Source organism: Lissotriton vulgaris, chromosome 2_1 (assembly GCF_964263255.1).
Source record: "Lissotriton vulgaris chromosome 2_1, aLisVul1.2, whole genome shotgun sequence".
Taxonomy (NCBI): Eukaryota; Metazoa; Chordata; class Amphibia; order Caudata; family Salamandridae; genus Lissotriton; species Lissotriton vulgaris.
The window spans coordinates 170,051,810-170,077,550 of record NC_141687.1 but is presented as its reverse complement, the minus strand read 5'-3'; the positions used below and the strand labels follow the sequence as shown (position 1 = coordinate 170,077,550).

Here is a 25,741-nt window from a genome sequence, read left to right as displayed (position 1 = left end):
CGACTATGTTATAAGTGGGGAAGCGAATACCTTCGTTGCCGTGATATTCGCTCAGAGCGCAGGCCAACGGCTCCGCCGCCAAGGCGTACAACAGTGGGGAAAGAGGGCAGCCCTGACGTGTCCCTCTCCCAATAGCGAAGGGATCCGTGACTAGGTTGCCGATTCGCACCCTGGCCGAGGGCTTGTTGTAAAGAGCACCTATCATTTGAAGAAACGGCTCGCCCAGTCCCATCTTCTGCAGTACCTGCCTCAGAAAGAGCCATTCTACCGAGTCAAATGCCTTCTCCATGTCAAGGAACACAGCGATGGTCTTCGTATCCTGTTTGACATGTTGCATCGTGCCCAATACTGTGCTGATATTGTATGTTAAGTTCCTACTGGGGATAAAGCCCACCTGCTCCGGGACCACCAGGCTTGGGGCCAAAAGCGCCAGACGTGTCGCCAGCACCTTAGCGTAAAGCTTAGTGTCAACATTTATTAAGGATAACGCCCTATATGAACTGCACTTGTCATGTGCCTTTCCAGGCTTAGGTATCGTAACTAGCAATGCTTCCCGCATGGACTGTGGCATGCTTCCCTCCACACATATGTCATCAAATAGTGCAGACAGATAAGTTGCTCCTTAAAGGCTTTATAGAATTCCACCGTAAGGCCATCCACACCTGGAGCGCTGCCGGCTCGTATGGACACCAGGGCTTCTATTATTTCCTCCTTACCTATGGAGAGCATTAGGAATTTACTGTGAGTGTTAGAGAGCATAGGCAAGTCAATATGCTCCAAGTACTCCAAGATCTCGTCAGTGAGAACACCACCCTTCGAGGAGTAGAGGTCAGAATAATAGCTCCTGAATGTGTTTGCTATTTCTAATTCGTCCGTGATGGTCTGGCCGCCGTTAGTTTTCAATTCAGTTACTTGCGGCTTCCCTCTCCTGCCCTTCAGCATTCTGGCAAGGACCGAGCCAGGCCTCTCCCCCTCACCGTAGGAGCGCGCAGTTGCGTATTCACCCATATGCTTGACCTTCCTATCTGCTTCCTCATGATATTCCGTAAGAAGGGATTTTATCTCTTCCGCTACTGTTGTGTTTGGGCACCTCAATTGTCGCTCCTCCAGCTTCGATAGTTGTTTCTCTAACACGGACAGCCTCTGCCTGATGGATTTAAGAACACTAGAGTGTTTGGACATGGCAACGCCTCGTATATAGACCTTAAAGGCCTCCCACACTGTTTGGAAGTTTTCCACTGACCCAACATTAGTTTCGAAAAAGACCTCTATTGCCTCCAATAGCTCACCCCTGATTACTGGGTGAAGGAGTGAGAACGGGGTAAATCGTCACGTGAAAGGGGGAATCGCCTTCATTGGGGCGTCAAGCACTAGTAAGAGCGGTGAGTGATCCGATAAAGTGCGCAGCAGTATCTTGCAGTCTCTAACGCAACCCATCATGGTGGAGGTAGCCAGCCAATAATCAATCCTGGTGTGGATATCATAATAGGCCGAGTAGTGAGTGTAACCCCCCCTGTGCCGGGTTTCTGTACCTCCACACATCTTCCAGGCCGGAGCTAATGAGCAGTGTGCTCAGCAGCTGAGCCGCTGCAGACGGCCCACGTTGTGGACCAGCGGATCTGTCCAGCTCTGGGTTGAGTACTAGGTTGAAGTCTCCTCCCCACAGAATTTGTGCAGCACTGTAAGTAATAATAATATCCGCTAAGGACTTGTAAAAATCCGGGGAATCATAGTTTGGACCGTATACATTAACTACAACAAAGTCCATGCCTAGGCCTTTGCAATGTGCTATCACAAAGCGGCAATCCGTATCCACCCGTTGGGAGGTTAGAGTAAGTTTTGATTTGGGATTCACCCAGATTAGCACCCCTCTGGCGTGGGTCGTCAAGCCTGCAGCTACGGTGTTACCCTCCAGGCCCCTACTGTGCAGTATCTTGCTAGTGAGCGGCAGATGCGTCTCCTGAAGGAGAGCTACATCCACCTGAAGACGTTGTAGGTAGCTCATCACTTTCCTTAACTTGCGGAAATCGTTTACTCCTCTCACATTTCACGTGAGTGCCCGAATCATGACGGGAGAGTCATGATCCCCCAGTTTAGGTGTACTCATCGTTGTTACAGAGACTATAGTGTGTAAAAGTACTGTGTCCAGATGAGCTTAGCATGACCAGCGTGTGAAAACTTTGCAGGAACCCTCCCCCTTCCCCGCAAACATGCCCGCCCACAGCAGACCCTCCCCAACTGGGGCTTGCAGTATACACTACCCCCCTCCCTCCCCCCTTCCCCAACTCAAACATGATAGTCTCCGAAGAGACAAAACAGGTGATCTGCACGCGGGGGCCGAGGTTGCCTGACCGCCAGCCAGGTGTGCGAACGCGCACTACACTGGGGGCCCCTCTGCCACCACCCGCAGAAGTCCATAATGAGCATCAGTGAGGTTATTTCATTACACCATCAGACTTTACAAATCCTAAAATCAGCAAAATAATCTGCATGTGTACTGTGCCCTATTTCTGCTGAGCAATGCTTAAATACACTCCCGCTAGACTTCCGACAGACTCCAGTTGCATTATACTAATCCAGCCAATAGGCAGCTCTGTGCACTCGTCAAGGCGGGCCCCAGTTCAATAAAGTTCAGGTGGGCGACCCTGCACTGTACCTAACCCACATCAGTGACCCCGCCCCTATATCAAAAGTCCTGCAGGCAATCTGCAGGCTCGCCACCTTACCATTGTGTGCAGTCATCGGGAAGTAGACAGTCACTCCTGTTCCTCCAGTTGATCGCCACCTTCCGCCCCTTCCGCCGGTAGATTCGCCTCCCTGCGCAGTTCCTTCGACCAATTCTTTAAGGCTTGTTGCAGCGCTCTGGAGCCAGTGAACAGATGTGAGTTTCCTAGCCGGTTAACGCGTAGCTTTGCCGGATACAGCATGGCGGAGTCCAGTCCAAGATCCCTTAGTTGTCATTTGAGCGGGGCAAAGTGCTTGCGGGCCTCCTGCACTTTGGCGGTGAAGTCCGGATAGAGCGAGATCTCTGAGCCCTCATACTGCAGCGATTTCCTTTCCCTAGCTTGTCTCAGGGCTGCGTCTCTGTCTCTGTAATTTAGCAGCCTTGGTATGATAGGGCGCGGAGGGGCCCCCGGGCCTAACGATCGATGGGCACGCTCCACTACGAACATCGGGGGAAAAGTTTCGGCTCCAAGAAGGGTGGTCAACAGTTTTTCAATGAAGAGCTCCATATTGCCTGTCTGTGTCGTCTCCGGAAGGCCCGTTATTCGGAGGTTGCAGCGACTGGAGCGAGCTTCCAAATCTTCCGTTTTGTCCTGCAAGGTCTGCATCATCTTGTCCAACCTTTTATGGTCTGTGTCCAACTCAGTCTGCACCTCTTCTGCTTCCGTTAGCCTCCTCTCGGACATGTCAAGGCGTTCTGCGTGCTTATCTATGCGCTCCGCCATTCTGTCCATTCTATAGGTGAGGGCATCCAGCTTCGATCCCAGCGACGTCATGCTATTTTGAAGGCCTTTCTCTATTGCTAAGAGCATGTTCTTAATATCTGCACCCCCAGTCCAATCTTCGTCCTCCCGCTCGGCGTTTCACCCCCCCGCGCCCGTTGCACCCTGAGACCTTGAGCGCCTTTGCTCGAAGGTGAGTTTACTCTGTGTCTTGTCGCCCTTGCCCATCTTGCGGCTCGGCGTGTCGTGCTCCAAATGTTTTTGCTCAGCTAGTGAGACAAGCTCCTGCCAGTCTCGAGTGGTCTGGACCACCAGAAACTAGGCGCACAGTACCGGCAAGCCTTTAAACGGTTCCCAGCCGTGTCCAGTCAGGCTCGATACTCTGGACTTGCCGAGGTCGCCAGCCTAACAATGTGACATATCTCACTTAGGATCACCACCTCACCACTAGTCTGGACCCCCACAGGCCCCCAAGACAGGGGTATCGATCAGGGATGGTTATCTGGAAGTGGCCGTGCCCCCTCCGCCTGACCAGCGACGTGGGCCGCGGCCCGCCTGACTGCGGGTGGTCGCTCTCTGACCTGGGGCCTCTCGATGGGATGGAGGGGGGGTCACCTCAAGCGCGGAGCAGGGGGTCCCAGGAACTCTGCGTGTCCCATAGGCCCTGCAGCACATTCCACGCCAGTCCCATGCCCAATTTGGTGCCGAGTTCACCAGGATGGTCAAGACCGCTCTCCGTGGGTGGTCACCCAGGCCCAGGGGATGCGCCATCCGGGCTGCGTGGTCATATGGGGGTTCAGTGGGGCCTGAAAGCCTCCCAGCCACCGAGGCCCAGGAAAGAGCCCAAAGGCTGTATGGCTCCTGCAGTCTGTCCTGAAGGTGCTCCCCCATGGCAGTCAAGGGCCCCCGGCCTCACAGTCCGGTCCGACGTGGCCCCACGCCTCTCCAGCGTTTCCAGTAACAATGGGCGCTCCGTGCTGGTCTGCGCAGTCAATCGCGCCTCAGCCGACTCGTGGCCGGGCAGCCTCCGTTGTCTTCGCCCGGGTGGAGGGGTAGGGGGGGACAGCAGCGACGTCCACAACCCCTCCTCAAATGCAAGGGCCGAGCGCCTGGGTGTCCGCTCCCGCCAGAGCCCAACAGCACGTAGTTGGCCGCGCCCAGGCCGCCCGCCAGGCACCAGCCGCATGCACGGTGACGTTGAGCGGGCAGCGCGGTCACTGGAGGTCGCGGCTTCGGGGCCTACCAGGCAGCCGACGCGTCTGTTCGGGTAACTTCCAGGTTTTGGGCAAAAAACGCTGCCGCGTCAGGTCGCTGAGCTCCCCGATGCTCCACCACCATCAGGGGCCGTGTGAGATCCTTAACTTGCCTCTCCGATGCAGGATATTTGAAGGATAGTGAGATTGTGGGATGGAGCTACGGGATTATGCAGCCATCTTCGCCGCCGGCAAGCTCCGCCCCCCTTGGCAGGGACAATTTGGTCAAGGACTTCAATGATAGAATTCTTGTAATGTTCAGTAAGGTCAGTGGCACCATGGGAGAGCGGGGAAAGCTGGAGGCGAGCTTTTATTGTAGACTCCAGCTCGCCTGTAGGAGTAAGGTGAAGATTGCCAGGGTGTTTGCTCTGACCTCGGTCTAGGCAGCACTCTCTCCGGCAGCTCCGCCAGCCGATCACCGCCTCAGCAGCAGAGTTTCAGCCTCTGGATTTCGCGCTCTAACTAGCGCGGGTGTGCGAAATTTGCTCTTTCTTGTGTATTTTACTCCACAGGTTCTTCTCCTTGCCTAACTCGGCGCCTTGCGCCTCCTGCCACATAAGCTCCGACGCTGTCCTCTTAGCCCCACCCCCTACCTGACTCCCGCCGCCTCCTCCTTGATCCCACCCCCTCCCCTTCATTACGGCAACCGCTGCGGGGGAGCGCGCGTATTTGCCCTGACCTCGGTCTAGGCAGAACTTTCTCCGGCAGCTCCTCCAGCCGATCACCGCCTCAGCAGCCCCAGTAGCAGAGTTCAAGCCTCGCGATCGATTCTGTCACAGGTCTCTGCATTTTTGGGATTTTGCGCTCTGACTAACGCGGGTGTGTGACATTTGTGCTTTCTAGCTAACTAAAACACCCCTGAAACCTATGTTTTTTTAATATGAATCCATACTAATAATATAAAGAGACAGCCTAAACCTTTGAGGTGGGTAAACTCAAAAAGTACAGCACCAATCACAACACCCAATACAGTGTTGGAAAGGACAGTTGCAGTAGAAGGACATAGGCTATGCAGACGCCCACCATATACATTTAAAAGGTAAAAGAACCGTGCCAGCAAAGTAGTCCCTTGTGGGCGTGTCTGCGTTGTGCTGTGGACGTGTGCTGGGGGCGTGTGGTACGTTCCGCCCTTCATGCCATGTCCCTTTAAATACCCCTGCACCCCATAATCATAACCCACCCTTACTCCTTAAAATACCCCAACACCCTTAAACACTAACCCATCTTAACCCTATAAATATACCCTGTACCCCAAAACCCAAACTTATCCCTAAACACTAAAAATACCCCTGTACCCCAAAACCCAAACCTAGCCCTGAACCCTATAAATACCCCTGTACCTCAAAACCCAAACCTACCCCTGAAAACTAAAAATACCCCTGTACCCCAAAACCCAAACCTAGCCCTGAACCCTAAAAATACCCCTGTACCCCATAACCCAAACCTACCCCTGAAACCTAAAATACCCCTGTACCCCAAAACCCAAACCTAGCCCTGAACCCTTAAAATACCCCTGTACCCCAAAACCCAAACCTACCTCTGAACCCTAAAAATACCCCTGTACCCCAAAACCCAAACCTAGCCATTAACCCTTAAAATACCCCTGTACCCGAAAACCCAAACCTAAGCTGAACCCTAAAAATACTCCTATACTTAAAGCCCAAACCTAGCCCTGAACCCTAAAAATACCCCTGTACCCCAAAACCCATACCTATCCCTAAACCCTAAAACTACCCCTGTACCCCATAACCCAAAGCTATATCTGAACCCTTAAAATACCCAAACACCCCAAAACATATACCTCAGTACCCCAAAACATACACCCCTATACCCATACTTACCTTATCCAAACATTAAAAAAAACATGCTTTTACCATTCATGCATTTACAACGCATTTCGTTGTAAATGTATGCGTGGTAAAAGCATATAAAATGTAATGCCATGCGTTATAATGGCATTGCGGAGTCATGGTACTTCCGTAATGAAAGTATGCGGAGTGATGGTATGCGGAAAGAAAGTTGCGGAATAATGGGTGTTTACCCTCCCCCGGTAAGTACATTGGTTGCACGGCGGCCCACATCTCCAGCAACATACTTGTATTTTTTCACCACCGATTTGAAAAATGCACACGTCTCTCTCATTGATGGCCAGCACGACATACACTTTTAGACACACCTCCGCCACAAGTTCTAGAATTGCGAACTTTAGAGCTGGGGAGCTACGTTCGAATCTCGGCATCAGCTCAACATCCTGTGATTCCAGGCAAATCGCTTTGTCTACCCGCGCCTACCACAAACGAATGTGTTCTTCTGTAATGTAAATTGTGCTCATGCCATGTTGTCGAGTTCGTGCTATATAATATTGCAAGGAAAAATAAAGTAGGGAAATTCGAGTTTACACACTACTGAACGCGCACTCTTAAGTGCATCAGCAGTGCACTGTGAATCGGAGCGTTTCACAGGCCTGTCACAGATAAGAAATGCTATCAAAACGAAATCCTACAAAACAATATACTACTGGCCGGCAGCAATTCATACCCGGACAACGTCGGGACGGGCTGCTAGTTTATATATATTCACTGAAAAAACCATAGGCTTCAGGGGTGTTATAATTAGCTAGACATTTCACTCGTACAAAATCATAGAAATTCCTCCGTTACAGAATTAATTCCCCAACTTACAATGCGCCAAGGGGCGCGTTTGCACAGTGGTGAAGGGAGGGGGCGGGGCCTGAGGTGACATGTGTGCAAACATGCCCTGTGGCGCGTTTTAAGTTGGGGAATTAATTCCTCTTCAATCCTGAGGGTCCCTGGGGGCCAACTAGCCCACCAGGTACCTCCAGTAAGCGCCAATGCACTGCGTTGCAGAGTTGGCCCTCTGCTCCCGAGCTAGCCCCACCATCTACTCCTCCCTGACCTCTGGCTCCTGCCCCATGGACTGAAAACGCGCGGAAGTGAAGCCCCTCCTCAAAAAAACCATTGGCCAACCCGACTGACCTCATGAACTAATGACCCATCTCCCTCCTCCCCTTCGCGGCTAAAGTCTCAGAAAGGCTCGTGAACGCCCAGCTGGCAACATTCATCAAAGAAAACTGCATCCTTGACGCCTCCCAATCCGGCTTCCGCAGCAACCACTGCACCAATACAGCCCTGATCGCCGCCACTGACGACATCCGTAGCCCTCATCCTCCTGTACCTCTCCGCAGCTTTCGACCCCGTCTCACATCGCACACTAACCACCAGGCTCCACTACGTAGGAATTCAGCGAGACGCCGTCAACTGGACCCGATCCTTCCTCTCCGATAGAACACAGAGGGTCAGGCTCCCCCTCTTCCTCTCCGAACCGACCAACATCATCTGCAGATTTCCCCAAGGATCTTCTCTGAGCCCGACTCTATTCAACATCTACATGACCCCCATCGCCGCTATCATCAGGAAGCACGGGCTCAGCATTGTGTCCTACGCTGATGACACCCAGCTCATCCTCTCCCTCACCAGCAACCCGGAAGACACTAGACTCAGCTTCCAGGAACGAATGAGAAAACGTGGCCACCTGGATGAAGGACAGCTGCCTCAAACTCAACTCCGAAAAGACCGAGGTTCTCATCTTCAGACCCCGCCCCTCCTCCTGGGGCGAATCCTGGTGGCCTCCCGCCCTCGGACCCCCACCCAACCCGGCGGACCACACTCGGAACCTCTGCATAATCCTCGACTCCTCCCTCTCCATGAACCGCCAAATCAATGCTATCTCCTCCGCCAGTTTCAACTACCTCTGGATCCTACGTAAGACCTTCAAGTGGATCCCCCCCAGACTGCAGAAAGACCGTCACCCTCGTACTCCTCACCAGCAGCCTCGACTACGGCAATGCCCTCTACGCCGGAATCAACAAATCCCTACTACGCAAACTCCAAACCATCCAAAACGTGGCCGCCAGGCTCATCCTAGGGATACCACGCCACAAGCACATGACTCCACACCTGCAAGAACACCACTGGCTCCCCGTCGAGAAGGTCACCTACAAACTACTTACCCATGCCTACAAAACCCTCAACAACATCGGACCCAAATACCTCAACGCACAAATGAGCTTCCACGCACCCAAGAGGCAGCTCCGTTCAGCCAACCTTGCCCTATCAGAGGTCCCACGCATCCACCGAAGCAGAGCTGGAGGAAGAGCCTTCTCCTACACCGCAGCCACAGCATGGAACACTCTCCCGGTAGAAATAAGACGCTTGCCAACCCTGCATACCTTCAGAAGAGCTCTCAAGACCTGGGTTTTCGACTGACCGGAGCAGCCCTACCTTTCCGTCCCCCAGCGCCTTGAGACCTTCACGGGTCCTAATTGATTGATTGATTGAGATTTCAGGTTAGCTTCTTTTGTTTGCTGGCGTTAGAGGGAGGAGGGGGCATAGAGCTGTTGATCGTGAAGAGGATGAGGTGGTGATCGGAGCAGTCAATGGGGATAATGTGGGCAAGAGAAGCCAGATCATTTCTAGTGATAATAGCGTTGAGGGTGGCAGCTTTGGAGTGTGTTGGAGAATTGCAGAGTTGAGTCAGACCGCTGATGTCAAGTAAGTTATTGATGAGGTTAACCGAGGGGTCGTCAATTTTGCTCCAATAGAGGTTAAAGTCCCCTAGAAAGATGTTTCTAGATTTAGAGAGTGATGATTGTATAAGAAGATCAGACAACTCTTCAGCAAAGGAGAGAGGGTCGACACGGGGATGGTAGGTATTATGCATTCAAATAGGAGGGGAACCCTGGACATGTAAGTTCAGCACCAAGGTATTCAAAAGTGGAAAGGTCATGGTGGAGGACAGGTGAAAGTTTAAGTTCTTCTTTATAAATTATAGCGAGGCCCCCTTCAATTTTGTCAAGCCTGTCTTTTCTGAGGTTGGAATAACCACGGGGAGAAAGCAAGTCAAGGATTGATGATGAGTGGGAGTTAAGCCAGGTTTCAGTCAGAAAGGCGATGTCAATGCTTTTGCTGAGGATGGTTTCAGCGATTTCAGTTGCGTGACATGAAGCCAACCGGCAATTAACCAGCATGCAGTTGAAGGGTTTAGGGTCACTTGATTTAGAGGAGGAACAGGAGTGGATAAAAGTGAGTTGCTGAGGGGGTCTGGGTGAAACTGGGGAAGACGGGATCCTACTAATTCCCAGGATCACTGGGATAGATGAATGAGGTGGGGGGGAGTACGTAGTCGAGGTGGAGAGGGGGTAGACCTTATTGAGGTCAGAGAATTATTGGGGGGCGATGTCTCGGGAGGAGGGGAGGGCTGAATTAGCTATTACAGGCTGTCAGTCTAGATGGAGAAACTAGGGAGGACTGGATCCTACTAATTCCTAGAATCACTGGGATAGATGCATGAGGAGGGGGGGGAGTTCGAAGAGGGGGTGGACTTTATTGAAGTCAGAGTGGTCATGGGGTGATGATGGCTCGGGGGGGGCTGGGCTGAATGAGATATTACTTCCTGCCGGTCTAGAAGGAGAATTGACGATGGGGGAAATAATTCCTTGGTTATCGAGTGCGGTGTAAGTTTGTGTAGGGTCTAAGGGAAAGGTGTGATTGGGAGGGTTTTTTGTGGGAAGGGCGGTCACATCATTTCTGAGAGAAGAGAGTTCTAACACGAGGGTCGGAGTACAATGTTCAGGAGTGATTGGGTAAGAAGTGAAATAGGGAAGGGGGCTAGGAGATCAAGATGGAGGTGTGAAAACTCCATGTTGGTCGGGGATGGAGATCTGGGATTTGGTAAGCCAGGAGGGGGGAGGAGAGGGGTGTTGAGATAAGGGGGTATAGTCTGAGTTGAGGGGTGAGAGAGGGCGTTCCCAGTAGTAAAATGGGGGTCATGGGAGGAAAAGAGGACCTGGGAGTTGAGTTTGGGGCTGATAGTGAGATAATGAAGGGGGGTTTACAGGAGACGAAATTGGGGTGATTAGTGGAGCCGTTGGGGAACACAGGGAGGTGTTACATGGGGAGGGTGTAGGTTTTGTGTGACTGAGGGTGTTTTTGTAAGGTTACATAGAGGGAAGGGGAGTGGAGTAGTTTGCGGAGCTGTATGGGGATCGAGGGGTGGGGTAGTTAGAGGAGTGTGGGTTTGGGAGGCAGAAGGAGTTGAGAAAGAATCTGTAGAAGGGGGATGCTGGTGAGGTTTTAGGGAGATGAAATTTGGAACGGGGCTTTCATTAATGGTTAGAGAATTAAGAGAATGGGGGGATGCTGGCGAGGTAATGGGGAAGTAAGTATGAGAATCAAGGCTTTCATTTATGGTTAGTGAATCGGGGAATGGATGAGTAGGGGTCGGGGTGTGCGGGGACAAAAAGGTATCTTGCATTTGGGAGGCTGGAAGGTTAGTGTCAAGTGTAGGTATATGGATTTGGGATTGCAAGCTGAAGTGGTGTTCAAAAATGGTGAGGTGGTTTTCAGATGCTTGAATAAGTATATTTCCTGATTTGAATATAGAGATGTCAATTTCACCAGTAAATGTGGTGGAAAGTTTCAGACCATAGGGAATTTTTGCGGGAATTAGTGATAGGAAGGTGGCGGAGATAGATGCTTTTCCACTTAGAAGGGCGTTTTGGCAAGAAGATGTAGTTAGTTTTTATGATGGAGGTGAGGCTACGGTAGTTGTCTACAAAAAGAGTTTCTTGGTGGAGTGTTAGAAGTTTGTGTTTCAAGTTTTTCTTGCCGTTTTTGGAAAGGTTTGAAGGGTAAAGGATGGACCACGAGTTATGGCCATGCCTAGTGATGGGTGAGTCTAGCATCAAGGGATTATGGTTGAGGGGAGGCATGATGGGTCAGCTGTAAGTAGACTGAGGGTGGGAGGAAGATGAGCGGGGGTAGATTAGGGTGGCGCACAGTGGGGAAAGGAAGTAGGAGCACGGGTGTGGGACGGGGGATGTCAATGAAAGGTAATATCTCAAAGTGAACGTGGAGGTCGTGCAATGTGGTAGTTGGAGTGATGGGCAAAATGGTGGGGGTGTTGGAGAAGGGGAGATTAAGTCCCCTTGAATCCTGACGGTCCATGGGAGTTTAAAAAGGGACGTGGCCTGGACCACCTCTCAGCAACCCAGCGCAGTTGCAGTTACTGGAAGCACCTGGTGGGCTAGTTGGCCGACAAGGGCCCTCAGGATTGAAAGGGAATTAATTCCCCAACTTTAAACACACCACAAGGCGTGCTTGCACATATGTCACCTCAGGCCATGCCCCCTCCCTTCACCACTGTGCTAACATGTCCCGTGGCACATTTTAAGTTGGGAAATTAAGTCCCCTTGAATCCTGAGGGTCCCTGGGGTCCAACTATCCCACGAGGTACCTCCAGTAAGCACCACAGTGCTGTGTTGCAGAGAGGTCTAAAAAGGGGGGTGGCCTCTGAACACCTCTCTGCAACGCATCTCTCTGGCGCATACTGGAGGTACCTGGTGAGCTAGTTGTCCCCCAGGGACCCAAGTATTGAAGGGTAATTAATTCCCCATTGTAAAATGCGCCACAGGGCGCGTTTGCAGAGTATTGCTGGGAGGTGGCGCGGCCTCCGGCACAATCGCAGTGTTTTGTATTGTTTTTTATTTTTAGAAGGGGTGCTGTGTGGCCCCCCTTAAATTTGAACGGGAAGGGGGCCACGTGGGCCCCCATCCCGTGGCCAATTATAGCCCCGGGGACCCCATCTCCCAGGGCAAGGCGACAACATTTTTTTTTTTTGTTGTAGAGTTTTGGGTTTTGGGGTACAGGGGTATTTTAGGGTTCAGGGGTAGGTTTGGGGTTTGGGGTAAAGGGGTATTTTTAGGGTTCAGGGCTAGGTTTGGGTTTTGGGGTACAGGGGTATTTTTAGTTTTCAGGGGTAGGTTTGGGTTTTGAGGTACAGGGGTATTTATAGGGTTCAGGGCTAGGTTTGGGTTTTGGGGTACAGGGGTATTTTTAGGGTTTAGGGATAGGTTTGGGTTTTGGGGTACAGGGTATATTTATAGGGTTAAGATGGGTTAGTGTTTAAGGGGGTTGGGGTATTTTAAGGAGTAAGGGTGGGTTATGATTATGGGGTGCAGGGGTATTTAAAGGGAGCAAGGTGGGATTAGCACACGATAAAAGACATGGCATGAAGGGCGGAACGTACCACACGCCCCCAGCGTTTGTCACGCCCACAGCACACGCCCACAGCACAATGCAGACACGCCCACAAGGGACTACTTTACTGGTACGGTTCTTTTACCTTTTAAATGTATATGGCGGGCGTCTGCATAGCCTATGTCCTTCTGCTGCAACTGTCCTTTCCAACGCTGTATTGGGTGTTGTGATTGGTGCTGTACTTTTTGAGTTTACCCGCCTCAAAGTTTTAGGCTGTCTCTTTATATTATTAGTATGGATGTGTATGTGTGTTATTTATATATAGCTTAATTAATTATTTTGTGTTCTTACAATAAATTGAAAATACATTTTTCTAGATTCTTTTTACATATGAATAGCACTAAAATATACTAATGGCAGCTTTCAAAAACTGACAAGGTGCCAATTGTCTGTTCGTTCACACTAGTTAACTGAGAAAAAAACTCATGGTAAAGTGAGTGATTAAAGAAAATGACTGCTGCACTGATCGTTTAACATAACTGTACGGAATAAGAAAAATTTGCATTGGAGAATATTTAGGAATGATTGATCATGGAGGCTTATTGCAAGCCAACTACACAATAAAAATAACCTGCAATGGACAATTACCACAGCTTAGCTGAATAATTGGAATGATATCCTATGGAGGTTTACTGCACAATGGAGGCTTACAACACATTAAAAATACCATGCTGTGTGAACTTTCTTTCTGTGAATGCTTTCCGAACGACTCTGATCGGGGGAGTCCGGCTGAGCGATTTGGATGCATCTGCATGCATCTGGATACGATTTGGTTGGACTCCCGTTGACTTCAATGGGAGCCTGTGTTCCGAACGAGAACGCAGGCTCCCATTAAAGAAAGGGATGGCTAGGGAAAAACATGCACCCTGTCACATTGTGCATGGGTGGGAAGAGGGCCCTGGGTGAAGGGGAGCCTGATACGGGCCCCCAAAGACAGATTCCAACAGCTGTTACGTTCCGGAAAAACAGATTCGGAACAGCTCTCCAAATCAGTCATTGTAATTGCTCGCTTGGAAACCAAGTCCATAGAGCTGTACGATTCGGCTCCGGAAAGGCTCGACGTGTCCGAATCAGAACTGATTCGAACAGCCCGTACTGTTTCCGGGCATCGAAATTGGTTGTTCAGAACTGCGAACGATTCGGTCTGAAACGAGGCTTTCGAATCTGATTTGGCAAGCCTGAATACGATTTAAAGCCCTCCCGAACGAGATTGTAATTGGCCCCTAAATAGAAATGCAATTGTGCAGATACTCTTCACCGGAGCAGCAAACAACATGGAGATTTACTCGAGTGCAGCCACAGAATAGAAACAACCATTGGGATTTAGACAAGCACAGCCATAGGTCATGAATGACATGAAATTACTTTCAATCAAACAGCAATATAAATGCTACACAATCCCATTTATAAATACAGAGTGGTACTGGTCATCATGATTTTCCCCGTGGGGTGCGACATCCTCCCCCACCCGTGGGCTATGGTAAATCTCAACGCAATCTGTTCCTATTATCTCGCTCAAAAGCGATGCAGTTCTATTTCTACGCTTGTTAAAAGCCTATGTCGCATCTCATTCCTCTTGGGTGATGCTGTCCACTTCCAAGGCACGTCACCCTCTCCTTTTCCTGTTATAGGGTCTAATAGTGATTTCGAATTGAGTGTCCTGTGTGATTGTCTTCTGATTGGCAAGATATGAGCTTGTTGGGTGCTCTTTATGCTGTTGAGGGTCACATGGGCTTGATGCATTACATTCTATACCAATACTTTCAACATCTCATTTCCTGAGGTGCAGATCGTTCTTTCTATGCAGCCGCTGACTTCACTTCCAGGGTGGGTTTTCTATGCTCATGGTCATAGGAGTAATACAGAGAAACCTTTATTCTCAGTCTTTGGGGAAGGGCTGGGTTACCTAGCTTAGAAGGCAGACATATTGGAGTGCAGTATCTATATTAAAATGTCTACTGGTTAAAATGTTGGTTTTATATTTTCTATTAAGGTTGATGTCTCTTTTTCCTTAAAAGTCAGAGTGTAGTCTGACTTTCTCATCCATTCCTTCAGCTGTCCTGTCTCCTGTTAACTCTTCTAAATGCTAAAATCTCAGTTGTTTCTTTTAGAACAAGAGTGGCTGGATTATCGCTTAGAATTTGTGCTAAACGTGAAAAGTGATGTGTTGGATAATCTCCTTGATGACCTCGAGGATGCAGAAGTGTTTACAGCAGAAGAGGTGGAAGTCATTAAAAGCAAAAAGACCCACCGAGACCAGGCCAGAACCTTGATCAAGTTTGTGATAAATAAAGGAAGCAAGCCTAAAGAGATCCTCCTCAATTGTATCCAGAAGATAGACCCACTCCTCGCTAAGCAGATGAAGATTCCGAAACCGCAAAGCCCAGAAGGTAAGAAACACATGTACTTGATATGACTTTCGTAACAAGGCAAACTAGACAAAAGAGACATATTACACCTGGAATCACAGGTCCAGTTATAGAAAGCATATAGGAGACATATCACGCCTAGCCGAGGAAAGTAGGCAAAAGAAACACATCACACCTAAAATCCCTTGCACAGCCAGGTAAGGCAGGCACAATAATCCCATCATACCATAGGATTACAGTTCCAGCCAGGCAAAGCAAGCAAAAGAAACATATTACACACCTGCAAACACAGGTCCATTCGAGGCAAGAAGGTAAAAGAAACCCTTCAGTCCTGAGACCACAGGCCCAACCATGACAAGCAGGTAAAAGAGACATCACACCTTGGATCACAGGTCTAATCGGGGAAAGTAGGGAAAAGAAACCAATCACACCTCGGATAACAGGCCCTGTCACCCAGGATCAAAGAGTTTCTTTTACCCTGGGGGACAGGACCAGCCAGGGAAAGCAAGTAACAGAAACATATCACACCTGATATCCCTAGCACAGACTTCAACAAGCAGCTCGTGAGCTCCTAGTAGCTCACCAGATACCCGTGCAGCTCTCCTGTGTGCAGCCTAGAGAACTAAATTGTAAGTTTTCACTTGGTTGAATTAATAACAGTATGCTTAAACTGAAATACGTGCATTCAAGATGAAAATGTGTATTTTAAGTTGATGATTCGGGGGTGGGGAGGGGGGGAGTGTTGAATTTATAATATATATTTAAAGTTGATATTTGAGTGATACAAATCAAACCGTGTTGGGGAGCATAAATAACTAATATTAATAACTTTGTGCTAGTGGCGGATGATCTCTTTCAAGGCTGCTTTCAAATTGGAAGCAAAAAGATTCCTCATGAATAAGTTCTTACCTTAACTGGAGGGGCAATTTTTAGCTCTAAGCGCATCGGACATACTATAGTATTGGTCATTATTCCAGTATATGATTATTATTTTGTTTTTGGGTATTATTCCTGTACATGTTTTTTGTATTTACTTAAGTCATTATGCTACATCGTCCTGCACATTCTTCATTCACCCGGGTGTTTAAATGATCTGTTAGATGTTTCACTACTTGATTCAATGCCTATTATGCCTATTAGACGCCCCATTTGACTCATGTTTAGACTATTATTTAGTTATTGGTTATATTCCTGTATATGAATATTTTACTTACCCCCCTTATTTCACTACGCTCCATCGTATAGCCCATTCCTCGTTCACTCAGATTTTATATATGAGCTGTTATGTGTGCACTATTTGATTCAACACCTATTATATTCCCCATGTTTGACTCCGGTTTGGATTGTTACCTTTCCCTCTTATTGTAAAGTGCTCTGATATCCTTCGGGATCAAGTTTGTGCTATATAAAACTTTATAAATAAATACATTTCAGCAATGGCGGTTATCTGTTACCCATGTAGAAAATGTTTTACATTACTGCTGGCATACCTGATGCACTGAGTTGATCCCTGCTGGTAATAATGCATATGGTGGTCACTAATAGAAGCATATCACACGTGGGATCACAGGCACATCTAGGGAAGAAGGTAAAAGAAATAGATCAGATCATTGGCCAACTAGGGAAAGCAGGCAAAATAAACATTTCACTACAGAGTTCAAGTTCAGAGATTTGTATAGCGCACTACTCACCCAGAGGGTCTCAAGGCACTTGGGGGGGTATTTTACTTATCAAATATCCACGTTTTTAGCTGCTTTCTGAAGGAGAGGTGGTTCTGTACAAGGCGAAGGTGGGTGGGGAGAGAATTCCAGGTTTTGGCCGCTAAGTAAGAGAAGGTTCTTCCTCCCATGGTGGATTTATGGATGCGGGGAGGTGCGGGGAGGTGCGGCGAGGGCTTGGTTGGATGATCGGAGTAGACGGGTGGGGGTGTAGAAGGACAGACGTGTGTTGAGGCATTCGGGTCCTAAGTTGTAGAGGGCTTTGTGTGCGTGGGTGAGGAGACAGAACGTTATTCTCTTGTTGACGGGAAGCCAGTGGAGGTCTTTCAGGTGACCGGAAATGTGAGCTTGACGGGGGATGTCCAGTATGAGTCTAGCTGAGGTGTTTTGGATGCGTTGGAGTTTTTTCTGAAGTTTGGCTGTGGTACCGGCATAAAGGGTGTTTCCGTAATACAGACGGCTTGTGACCAGTGCGTGGGTGACCGTCTTTCTTGTTTCGGTGGGGATCCATCGGAAGATTTTTTTGAGCATGCGTAAGATATTGAAGCATGAGGATGAGACGGCGTTGACTTGTCTGGTCATCGAGAGGGAGGAGTCCAGGATGAAGCCCAGTTTACGTGCGTGCTCCGTCTGTATAGGTGCGGTTCCCAGGGCCGGAGGCCACCATGAGTCGTCCCAGGCGGAAGGGGATGAACCTAAGATGAGGACTTCCGTTTTGTCCGAGTTCAGTTTTAGCCGGCTGTTCTTCATCCACTCGGCGACTTCTTTCATTCCTTCGTGTAAGTTGGTTTTAGCGGTGTTGGGGTCTTTGGTGAGGGAGAGGATCTGCTGGGTGTCGTCTGCGTAGGAGATGATGTTGAGGTTGTGTTGGCGAGCGATGGGTGCGAGGGGACTCATGTATACATTGAAGAGGGTGGGACTGAGTGATGATCCTTGTGGTACGCCGCAGATGACTTCGGTGGCCTCTGATTTGAAAGGGGGGAGACGGAATCTCTGGGTTCTTCCGGCGAGTAACGAGATGATCCATTCCAATGCTTTTCCTTGTATTCCGACGGTGCTGAGGCGTTGTATAAGGGTGCTGTGACAGACTGTGTTGAAGTCTGCGGAGAGGTCAAGTAAGATGAGGGCAACTGTTTCTCCGTTGTCCAGTAGTGTTCGAATGTCGTCTGTTGCTGCGATGAGGGCGGTCTCGGTGCTGTGTTTGGCTCGGAAGCCGGACTGTGAGGGGTCGAGGGATGTGTTGGCTTCGAGGAAGGCGGCGAGCTGATTGTTGACGCCTTTCTCTATAACTTTGGCAGGGAATGGGAGGAGCGAGATGGGGTGGTAGTTTTTAAGTTCAGTGGGGTCTGCTGTGGGTTTCTTCAGAAGGGCGCTGAGTTCGGCATGTTTCCAGCTTTCCGGGAAGGTAGCGGAGGTGAGGGAGCAGTTGATGACATCTCGGAGATGGGGTGCGATGATGGAGTCTGCTTTGTTGAAAATGTGGTGGGGACATGGGTCGGTTGGCGATCCTGAGTGGATGGAGTTCATCAGGTGGATGGTGTCTTCAGTGGTAATTGGGTTCCAGGCGAGAGGTTGTTAGGGGGGCGAGGGGGTGTTGGTTCGGGCGTGGATTCAGTGGGCTGGTTTCCGGACTGGTTTTCAAAGCTGTTATGTATGTCGGCGATTTTGTTGTAGAAGAAAGAGGCTAGGGAATCACAGAGGTCTTGGGAGGGAGTGATGTCGTTGGTGGCGGCGGTGGGGTTGGTAAAAACTTTGACGATGTTGAATAGTTCCTTGCTGTTGTGGGCGTTGTTGTCAAGTCGTTCCTTGAATGCTGATTTCTTGGTGGATCGGATCAGTTGGTGGTGTTTGCGGGTAGCGTTCTTGAAGGTGGTCAGGTTGTCAGTGGTTGGGTTTTTTCTCCAGGCTTTCTCGAGTGTGCGACATACTTTCTTGGATTTCTTAAGGTCATCGTTGAACCAGGGGGCTTTTTTGTTACCTTGCTTGATTTGATGGTTCTTCAGGGGTGCTAGTTCGTCCGCGCTATGGGGGATCCACTGTGTGATGTTGGAGGCTGCTTGGTTTGGGTCCGATGATTTGGCAGGAGGGTTTTGGTGTAGCGATGTGACGAGCTGGTCGGTGGTGATTTTGTTCCAGTTCCTTCGGGGAATGGGTGGAGGGCGGTTATGGGTCGTGGTCTTTTTGAAGTTGAAGTGAACGCAGCTGTGGTCCGTCCTATGGAGAGCTGTGGTGTGATTGAAGGAGATGTGTTTGCTGGAGGTGAAGATTGGGTCGAGCGTGTGTCCGGCGTAGTGGGTGGGGGTATTGACAATTTGTTCGAGTCCGAGGTTGGCCAGAAGGGTGGTGGTGTTGGTGTCGTTTTTCTTTTCAAGGTGGTAGTTGAGGTCTCCCAGTAGAATGTAGTCCTCGGAGGGGAGGGCGTGTGGGCTGATGAAGTCAGTGATGTCATCGCTGAATTGTGTGCGGGGTCCTGGTGGTCTGTAGATGAGGGTGCCTCTGAGTGTGGTCTTAGGGTCGGTGTCGATCTGGAAGTGAAGGTGTACGGCATTTGAGAGGTGTTCGTCGGAGATGGTCGTGATGCGGATGGTCCGGCTTCCAAGCCAAACACAGCACCGAGACCGCCCTCATCGCCGCCACCGATGACATCCGAGCCCTGATGGACAATGGAGAAACAGCGGCCCTCATCCTCCTAGACCTCTCCGCGGCATTCGACACGGTCTGCCACCGCACCCTAGTACGGCGCCTCAGCAACATCGGAATCCAGGACAAGGCGCTGGAATGGATCATCTCCTTCCTCGACGGAAGAACACAGCGAGTCCGCCTACCACCGTACAAGTCAGAGGCCTCCGAAGTCATCTGCGGCGTCCCCCAAGGATCATCCCTGAGCCCCACCCTCTTCAACGTCTACATGAGCCCCCTCGCGGCCATCGTACGCAAACACCACCTCAGCATAATCTCCTACGCCGACGACACCCAGATGATCCTCTCCCTGACCAACGACCCCGCCGCCGCCAGAGCCAACCTGCACGAAGGGATGAAAGAGGTAGCCGAGTGGATGACGACCAGCCGCCTGAAACTGAACTCGGACAAGACGGAGGTCCTCATCCTGGGCTCCTCACCCTCCGCCTGGGATGACTCCTGGTGGCCTCCCGCCCTGGGCACCGAACCCAAACCGACAGACCATGCACGAAACCTGGGCTTCATCCTGGACTCCTCCCTCTCCATGACCAGGCAAGTCAACAGCGTCTCCTCGGCGTGCTTCAACATCCTACGCATGCTACGGAAGATCTTCTGGTGGATCCCCACAGAGACCAGGAAGACCGTCACCCAGGCCCTCGTCACCAGCCGACTGGACTACGGCAACGCCCTCTACGCCGGGACCACCGCCAAGCTCCAGAAGAGACTCCAGCGGATCCAAAACGCCTCAGCCAGACTCATCCTCGACATCCCACGATCCAGCCACATCTCCGGACATCTGAGAGACCTTCACTGGCTCCCCGTCAACAAGAGAATCACCTTCCGCCTCCTCACCCACGCACACAAAGCCCTACACGACCAAGGCCCGAGCTACCTCAACAGCCGAGTCAACTTCTACGCTCCCAAACGCCACCTCCGATCAGCCAACCACGCCCTCGCCGCCGTCCCCCGCATCCGAAGAGCGACTACAGGAGGAAGGTCCTTCTCCTACCTGGCCGCCAAGACCTGGAACTCCCTCCCGTCCGACCTGCGCCTGACCCAAGACCACCTCTCCTTCAGGAAGAAGCTGAAGACCTGGCTGTTCGAGCAGTAGCGGCACCCCCCCCAGCGCCTTGAGACCCTACGGGTATGTAGCGCGCTTTATAAGTGTCACTGATTGATTGATTGATGGTGTTCTTGTGGACGATGGCGATGCCTCCTCCAGTTTGGTTGGTACGGTCCTTTCGGATGATTTTGTAGCTGTCCGGAATGGCAATGGCGATGTCGGGAGCTGAGGATGCGTTCATCCAGGTTTCTGTAAGGAAGGCGACATCCGGTGACGTAGAGTCGAGTAGGTTCCAGAGTTCAATGGAGTGTCTGTGGACCGAGCGGGTGTTGAGCAGGATGCACTTTAGTTGTTTGGTGTCGGAGCTCTGTTTGGAGTTTGAGGATTTGGTGTGGGTCCTGGTCAGTCAAACTTGCAGGAATGGCAGGTGAAGGGTCCATGGGTGTGTCCTGCGGTGGCTTGGTAGCAGTCTTGGAGGCGGCCGGGGTTGAGTGCTGAGAGGGTAGCGGCGTCATACGTTATGCGGGTGGTGTGGGTTTTGCGTGGGCCAGGGGGTCTGGCACTGGGCGCGGTCCAGGCGCGGACGGGCGCAGACGGCTTACCTTTGGCGCACCTTCAGCGCGACTGGGGCGCGACCGCTGCGCGTGAACGCTGCACGCGAAAGCATCTGTCATATGTGGATTGGGGAAGGGGGAGGGGCGAGGGAGGATCAGCTGGGAGACTGGAGCGGGGCGGAGAGCCGGGCTGGGAGGCACAACAACAACAACAAAATGGCAGCAAGCCAAAAGGCAAGCAGGACGAGATTGGGGCACAGAGCCATATTACAGAAAGTGCCCTTTGGCGCAATGGTTGTGTACGCCCACTTTGTGCACCCCTGGCACACTTTGTAATTACAGAAGTGGGCGAGACGGTTGTGCGGCCCCTTCTATAATACTGATAGGACTGGTATCCATGTAGTGCCAGTTCTATCATGCATGAGAGGGTGTTCCCTCATTTACATGGGCGCGTTTGTCCTAATTATACTCCAAGGGAAAACTATCTATCAGATTTGTCCGCACTTCGGCATCGAGGTCTGCTCCCACAGCACCACAATGTTGGGGCCTCTGCTACGCTATGGTCAGCAGCTCAGTGTCCTGAAGGCCAGAATTTTAGTTGTCTTACATGATTTTGTGCTGAGCAGCTGAGTCACTCAACGATACTGGGTCGGTATCAATCTTGCAGTGGGCCGCTGATATTCCAGGCCCGGCCAGGTGTCACCCTGTGCAAGTATGGTCGGGCGCTCTTCGCTCACGCATAGCCCCCGAAGACACCCCAGGGGTCGATGTTGCTCTCACAGCAGTCTCCTTCTCGCTTGCAGAGGGCTGGTCCTGTTCTTCCCCTTTGTGACTCGGTATGTCCCCTTAGATGGTTTTGTGTCCCGCCGGGGTGCTCATTCAGTGAGTCAGGCCTCACCGCTGCACCATTGCGTGTGCCACCCCCTTCTCACCTCTGCGTCACCGCTGCAAGGAGGGGCATTACGCAGGCAGCAACTCGGTTGAGCAACCAGGATCCAGCCGGCAGCATGAGTCCTGCGGGTGTTCCAGGAATCTAAATACTCACATAGTCACGGCCGGTGGTGTCCTGGCGGGCCTCGCCCACCATCTGATTTACCGCCGCCAACACAGTGGCTGGCTTCCGATCTGGGTGTTAGGCGAAGACACTCTACACTCACCTCAGCCTCCAAACCTCGCGCTCCACGGGCCTTGTCCACGCACCAGCACTCAATCTGCTGCACCAACGTCTCCGCTCGGGTAGACTCCGTGGCCCGTTCATCCCCCTTAGATATTTAAGGCATTGTTTCGTGAAATCAATGGGTCCCTCGGATAGCTCTAGACTTGGACGATACAAAGCTATCCTCAGAGCCTGTATTTCTGTTGCGACGTAGCACGATTATGCAGAGTGATGTTGACTGTCTTCGGAGCTCGCCTACGTAGCAGCCATCTTGAGGCCAGGCAAGCTCCGGCCCAAGTTTTTATAACGTTTTATTTGTGCTTACCACATTTCACATTAAAACCATGTTATGATGCAGTTATGAGTTGGGGTTGATCCATTAAGATCTGTACTCCCCAGATAGCTCTTGGCAGCATCATGCCCACAAGATGAGTGAGCAAGCATGTACATCTACTTTACATTCAGTTTTGAATGTATGAACATAGGCTCAGGATTTGTAGTGTAGTTCCTATATTCCCAATAGGCTCTGCGCATTGGAATAATATTTCCTATAGATTTGACGTAGGACTTATGTCTACTAGGTCACTATCGAATATATTAGACTTAATTGTGAGTGCCAGCTAGCTCAGGGGTCACTAGAAACTTTCTCGAGTTCACAAGAAGGGATTTAGTTTCTGACGACCGCATAAACATGACCACTTTGGTTCCCCAAGATAAAACTGATCTTTAGAGTCGTGGAAACAATAGATAGATATTTTACTCAGTCATTGGTGCGTGCTTCGCTTCACCAGAGGTGCAGAGAAATAGAGAGACGGGCGTTTTCAATAAAAGGTACCGTATTTATTGAACAGTCTTCTTTCTCAATCGTAATACTGGCTGCAAAGTATAATGCGTACAGCAAGAAGAGTATTATATAATAATACTGTAAAAGCATGGTATGGTTTCTAGACCATAGATAAATACATACATAAATAACAAAGGCTAAAAAGTACTCAACTGGTGCTTCTAAAATACACCTACCCCGGTGTACCTAACCTAAGTCTAGTACGAGGGAAGAAGTAAGTGAGGTGTAGCATAAGGCTAGTATTCTTTTGCCAAGAATCTATGCAAGATTTCTCTTAGGGTCTAATCAGCTCCGTACCTTGGTTTAGAATGAAGGAGGTCTGGTATCTCTCTGTCTCAGGACTTGATTTCCCAGCAACCCGCAAGGGTAGCTTGGAAACACTGGAGCTGGATTTCTCGGCAGGAGAAAAGACAGCGTCTCTTTCAGTGCGTCTGCTGGAGGGTCGGCTTCCTTCGGCACTTGCTGCAGCAGGATGCGTTGGGCAAATAGATAGTCTAACTGCTCCAAACCACGGTGTGTTTGCTAAGGCAAGTGTGGGCATATTTATACCTTGAAGGTGCAGAGTTTGACGTAAAGGTGGACATAATAACGTCATAAAAGAGTCTCGGTTCTTTGAAAACTCCATGAGCTCTTTGACAAATCAATATTCATGCAAGGGGATGTCCCTAACTGCTGAAGCAGAGTTTTCCAAGAAATCATTGTGGATTTTCGGAACTAGTGGAAGTAGCCATGCCGTATTTGGACTGCATGGGCTATGTCTATATATGGTTATGATTTCTATGCTTATATAAGGATATGGTGATTTATACCTACATAAGGGCATGAATCGGGGAAAATTACACTAGAGTCCTAAAATGCTATACAACACCCACCCCACTTAATTATGTTCGATATTACTAAATTTAAGCACTAAAACATATCTAAAGTATGAGTTTACAATCCCACCCAAAATACATAAAATGCATTTAAAAATGGCTATGTACACATAAAATGAGCATTTGTATAGTACGGATTTAAAAGCAATAATTTCATCGTAAGCTTATAATATGATATTGGAAATGCTAACCGAATGAATCACAAAATTACATTTATGAAATGGCTCTTAGTTACAGAAGAAAAGTCGAGACCTTCCCATAGCAGAATATACAAACTGTTTTGGTTTGTGGATTAGGGCAATATTGTTTCTAGGAGGTATTCAAAGAATTCTTGTTCTCTATGAATAGTTCTACTTTAAGCAGATTACTTTGTGCCAAAAAGAAGAAAACACAATTTTGGAAAAAGTCAAATCAAATCGTAGAAAAATAGAGTTCCAAAGCTAGAAGTGTTTGTTTTGAAAAGTGAAGGTCTAATTTCAAAAGTTATTCTCCGTGTCAGGAGAAAACATTAAGTCGTCTAGGCTGGCAAAGAAATAGTCTACCACAGTTGATGAAAGTTGAACCACTTCATTAAGCCGGTCAATCGTACACAGATGAGAAGCATCGCCGTCAGCGTCAGTCGCATTTGCAATGTTCGCAGTAGATGGTACATGTATCTCACCCTCAGCTGGAATTGCCGGTGAGACCTCAATGAATGCCGTCATCAGGATTGGTAGCCGTTGGGGGCAACACAATGCATGAGCCGTTACCAAACCAAGCAAAGCGTCAACATCCGTTGGCAGTGCTGATGGAAGTGTTAGACAGATATCCAACACGCATTCCTCTCCACAAAGCAGGCATCGTAGAACAGGTAAGATGCAATCTTGCCAGATTGGTTTGAATGACCGGAACCAAGTGGTATTCAGATCTCTCAAACGAGCCAAGCTAAGAATCTGTGTTATGCATTCACGATACTGCATTGCCAGAGGAGCATTCTCCAGGGTAATCTGGGTATCGCTGGTGACCGGACTTGCCATAACGGAGTAGGAGGAATAAAAATAGTATACCAATATAAGAGGCAGGCCGCCGAACACAGAGTGCACAAAGTTAGGAAAAATGCCTTGGACTGCTTCAAAGGGTGCTAACAGTCCCGAAAAAATCATCTTAAATACATGTACAATACCACTGGTATCAGACATGTTTAAGATACAACCTAACATTTCTGCGAAATGTATGGGGCAGTTTGTTGATAATAGGGCATGAATCTCTACAGAGGACCTTGCAACTTGCAGCTCATACGTCTCTCTGGACGAGGTCAGTGGCACAGTTTTTTGTTAAAGAATGGATTTCATTCTGCTTAAAGTATCAATTTGTATAGAAGAGATGTTCAGTGAAGGCCATAGTGGCGACTCCCTGTCTCTTAGTTTTAGGAAACAATACTTGCATACAAGTGACCCTGGCTGACACACTAACGAGATAGGCTATTCCTGGCATCATTCCACAACAGCTGTGATCATTCAATATTATGTAGCTCCCATTGGAAAGCTGCCTAAAAATTGGATCTATCACTGCTGCTGGGGAACCCTGCAGGTGGCATTATAAGTTGTTTGAAGAACCATCGCAGGCTCCATGCAATTTAATGCCCTGACGTAGAAGTGGACCGCTCCATGTGGTTTTGCAATTTTTAC

The 25,741-nt window shown here is 49.7% G+C and overlaps 1 protein-coding gene across 1 annotated transcript in view; it reads left to right on the top strand.

Moving 5' to 3' along the window:
• LOC147729766 (caspase-1-like) overlaps positions 1–25,741 on the top strand; it is a 793,050-nt gene that overhangs the window by 152,768 nt on the left and 614,541 nt on the right. The window contains exon 2 of the mRNA XM_086954652.1: positions 14,928–15,206. Within this exon, the coding sequence (XP_086810778.1) occupies positions 14,928–15,206 (279 nt within the window). The remainder of the gene's footprint in view (positions 1–14,927; positions 15,207–25,741) is intronic.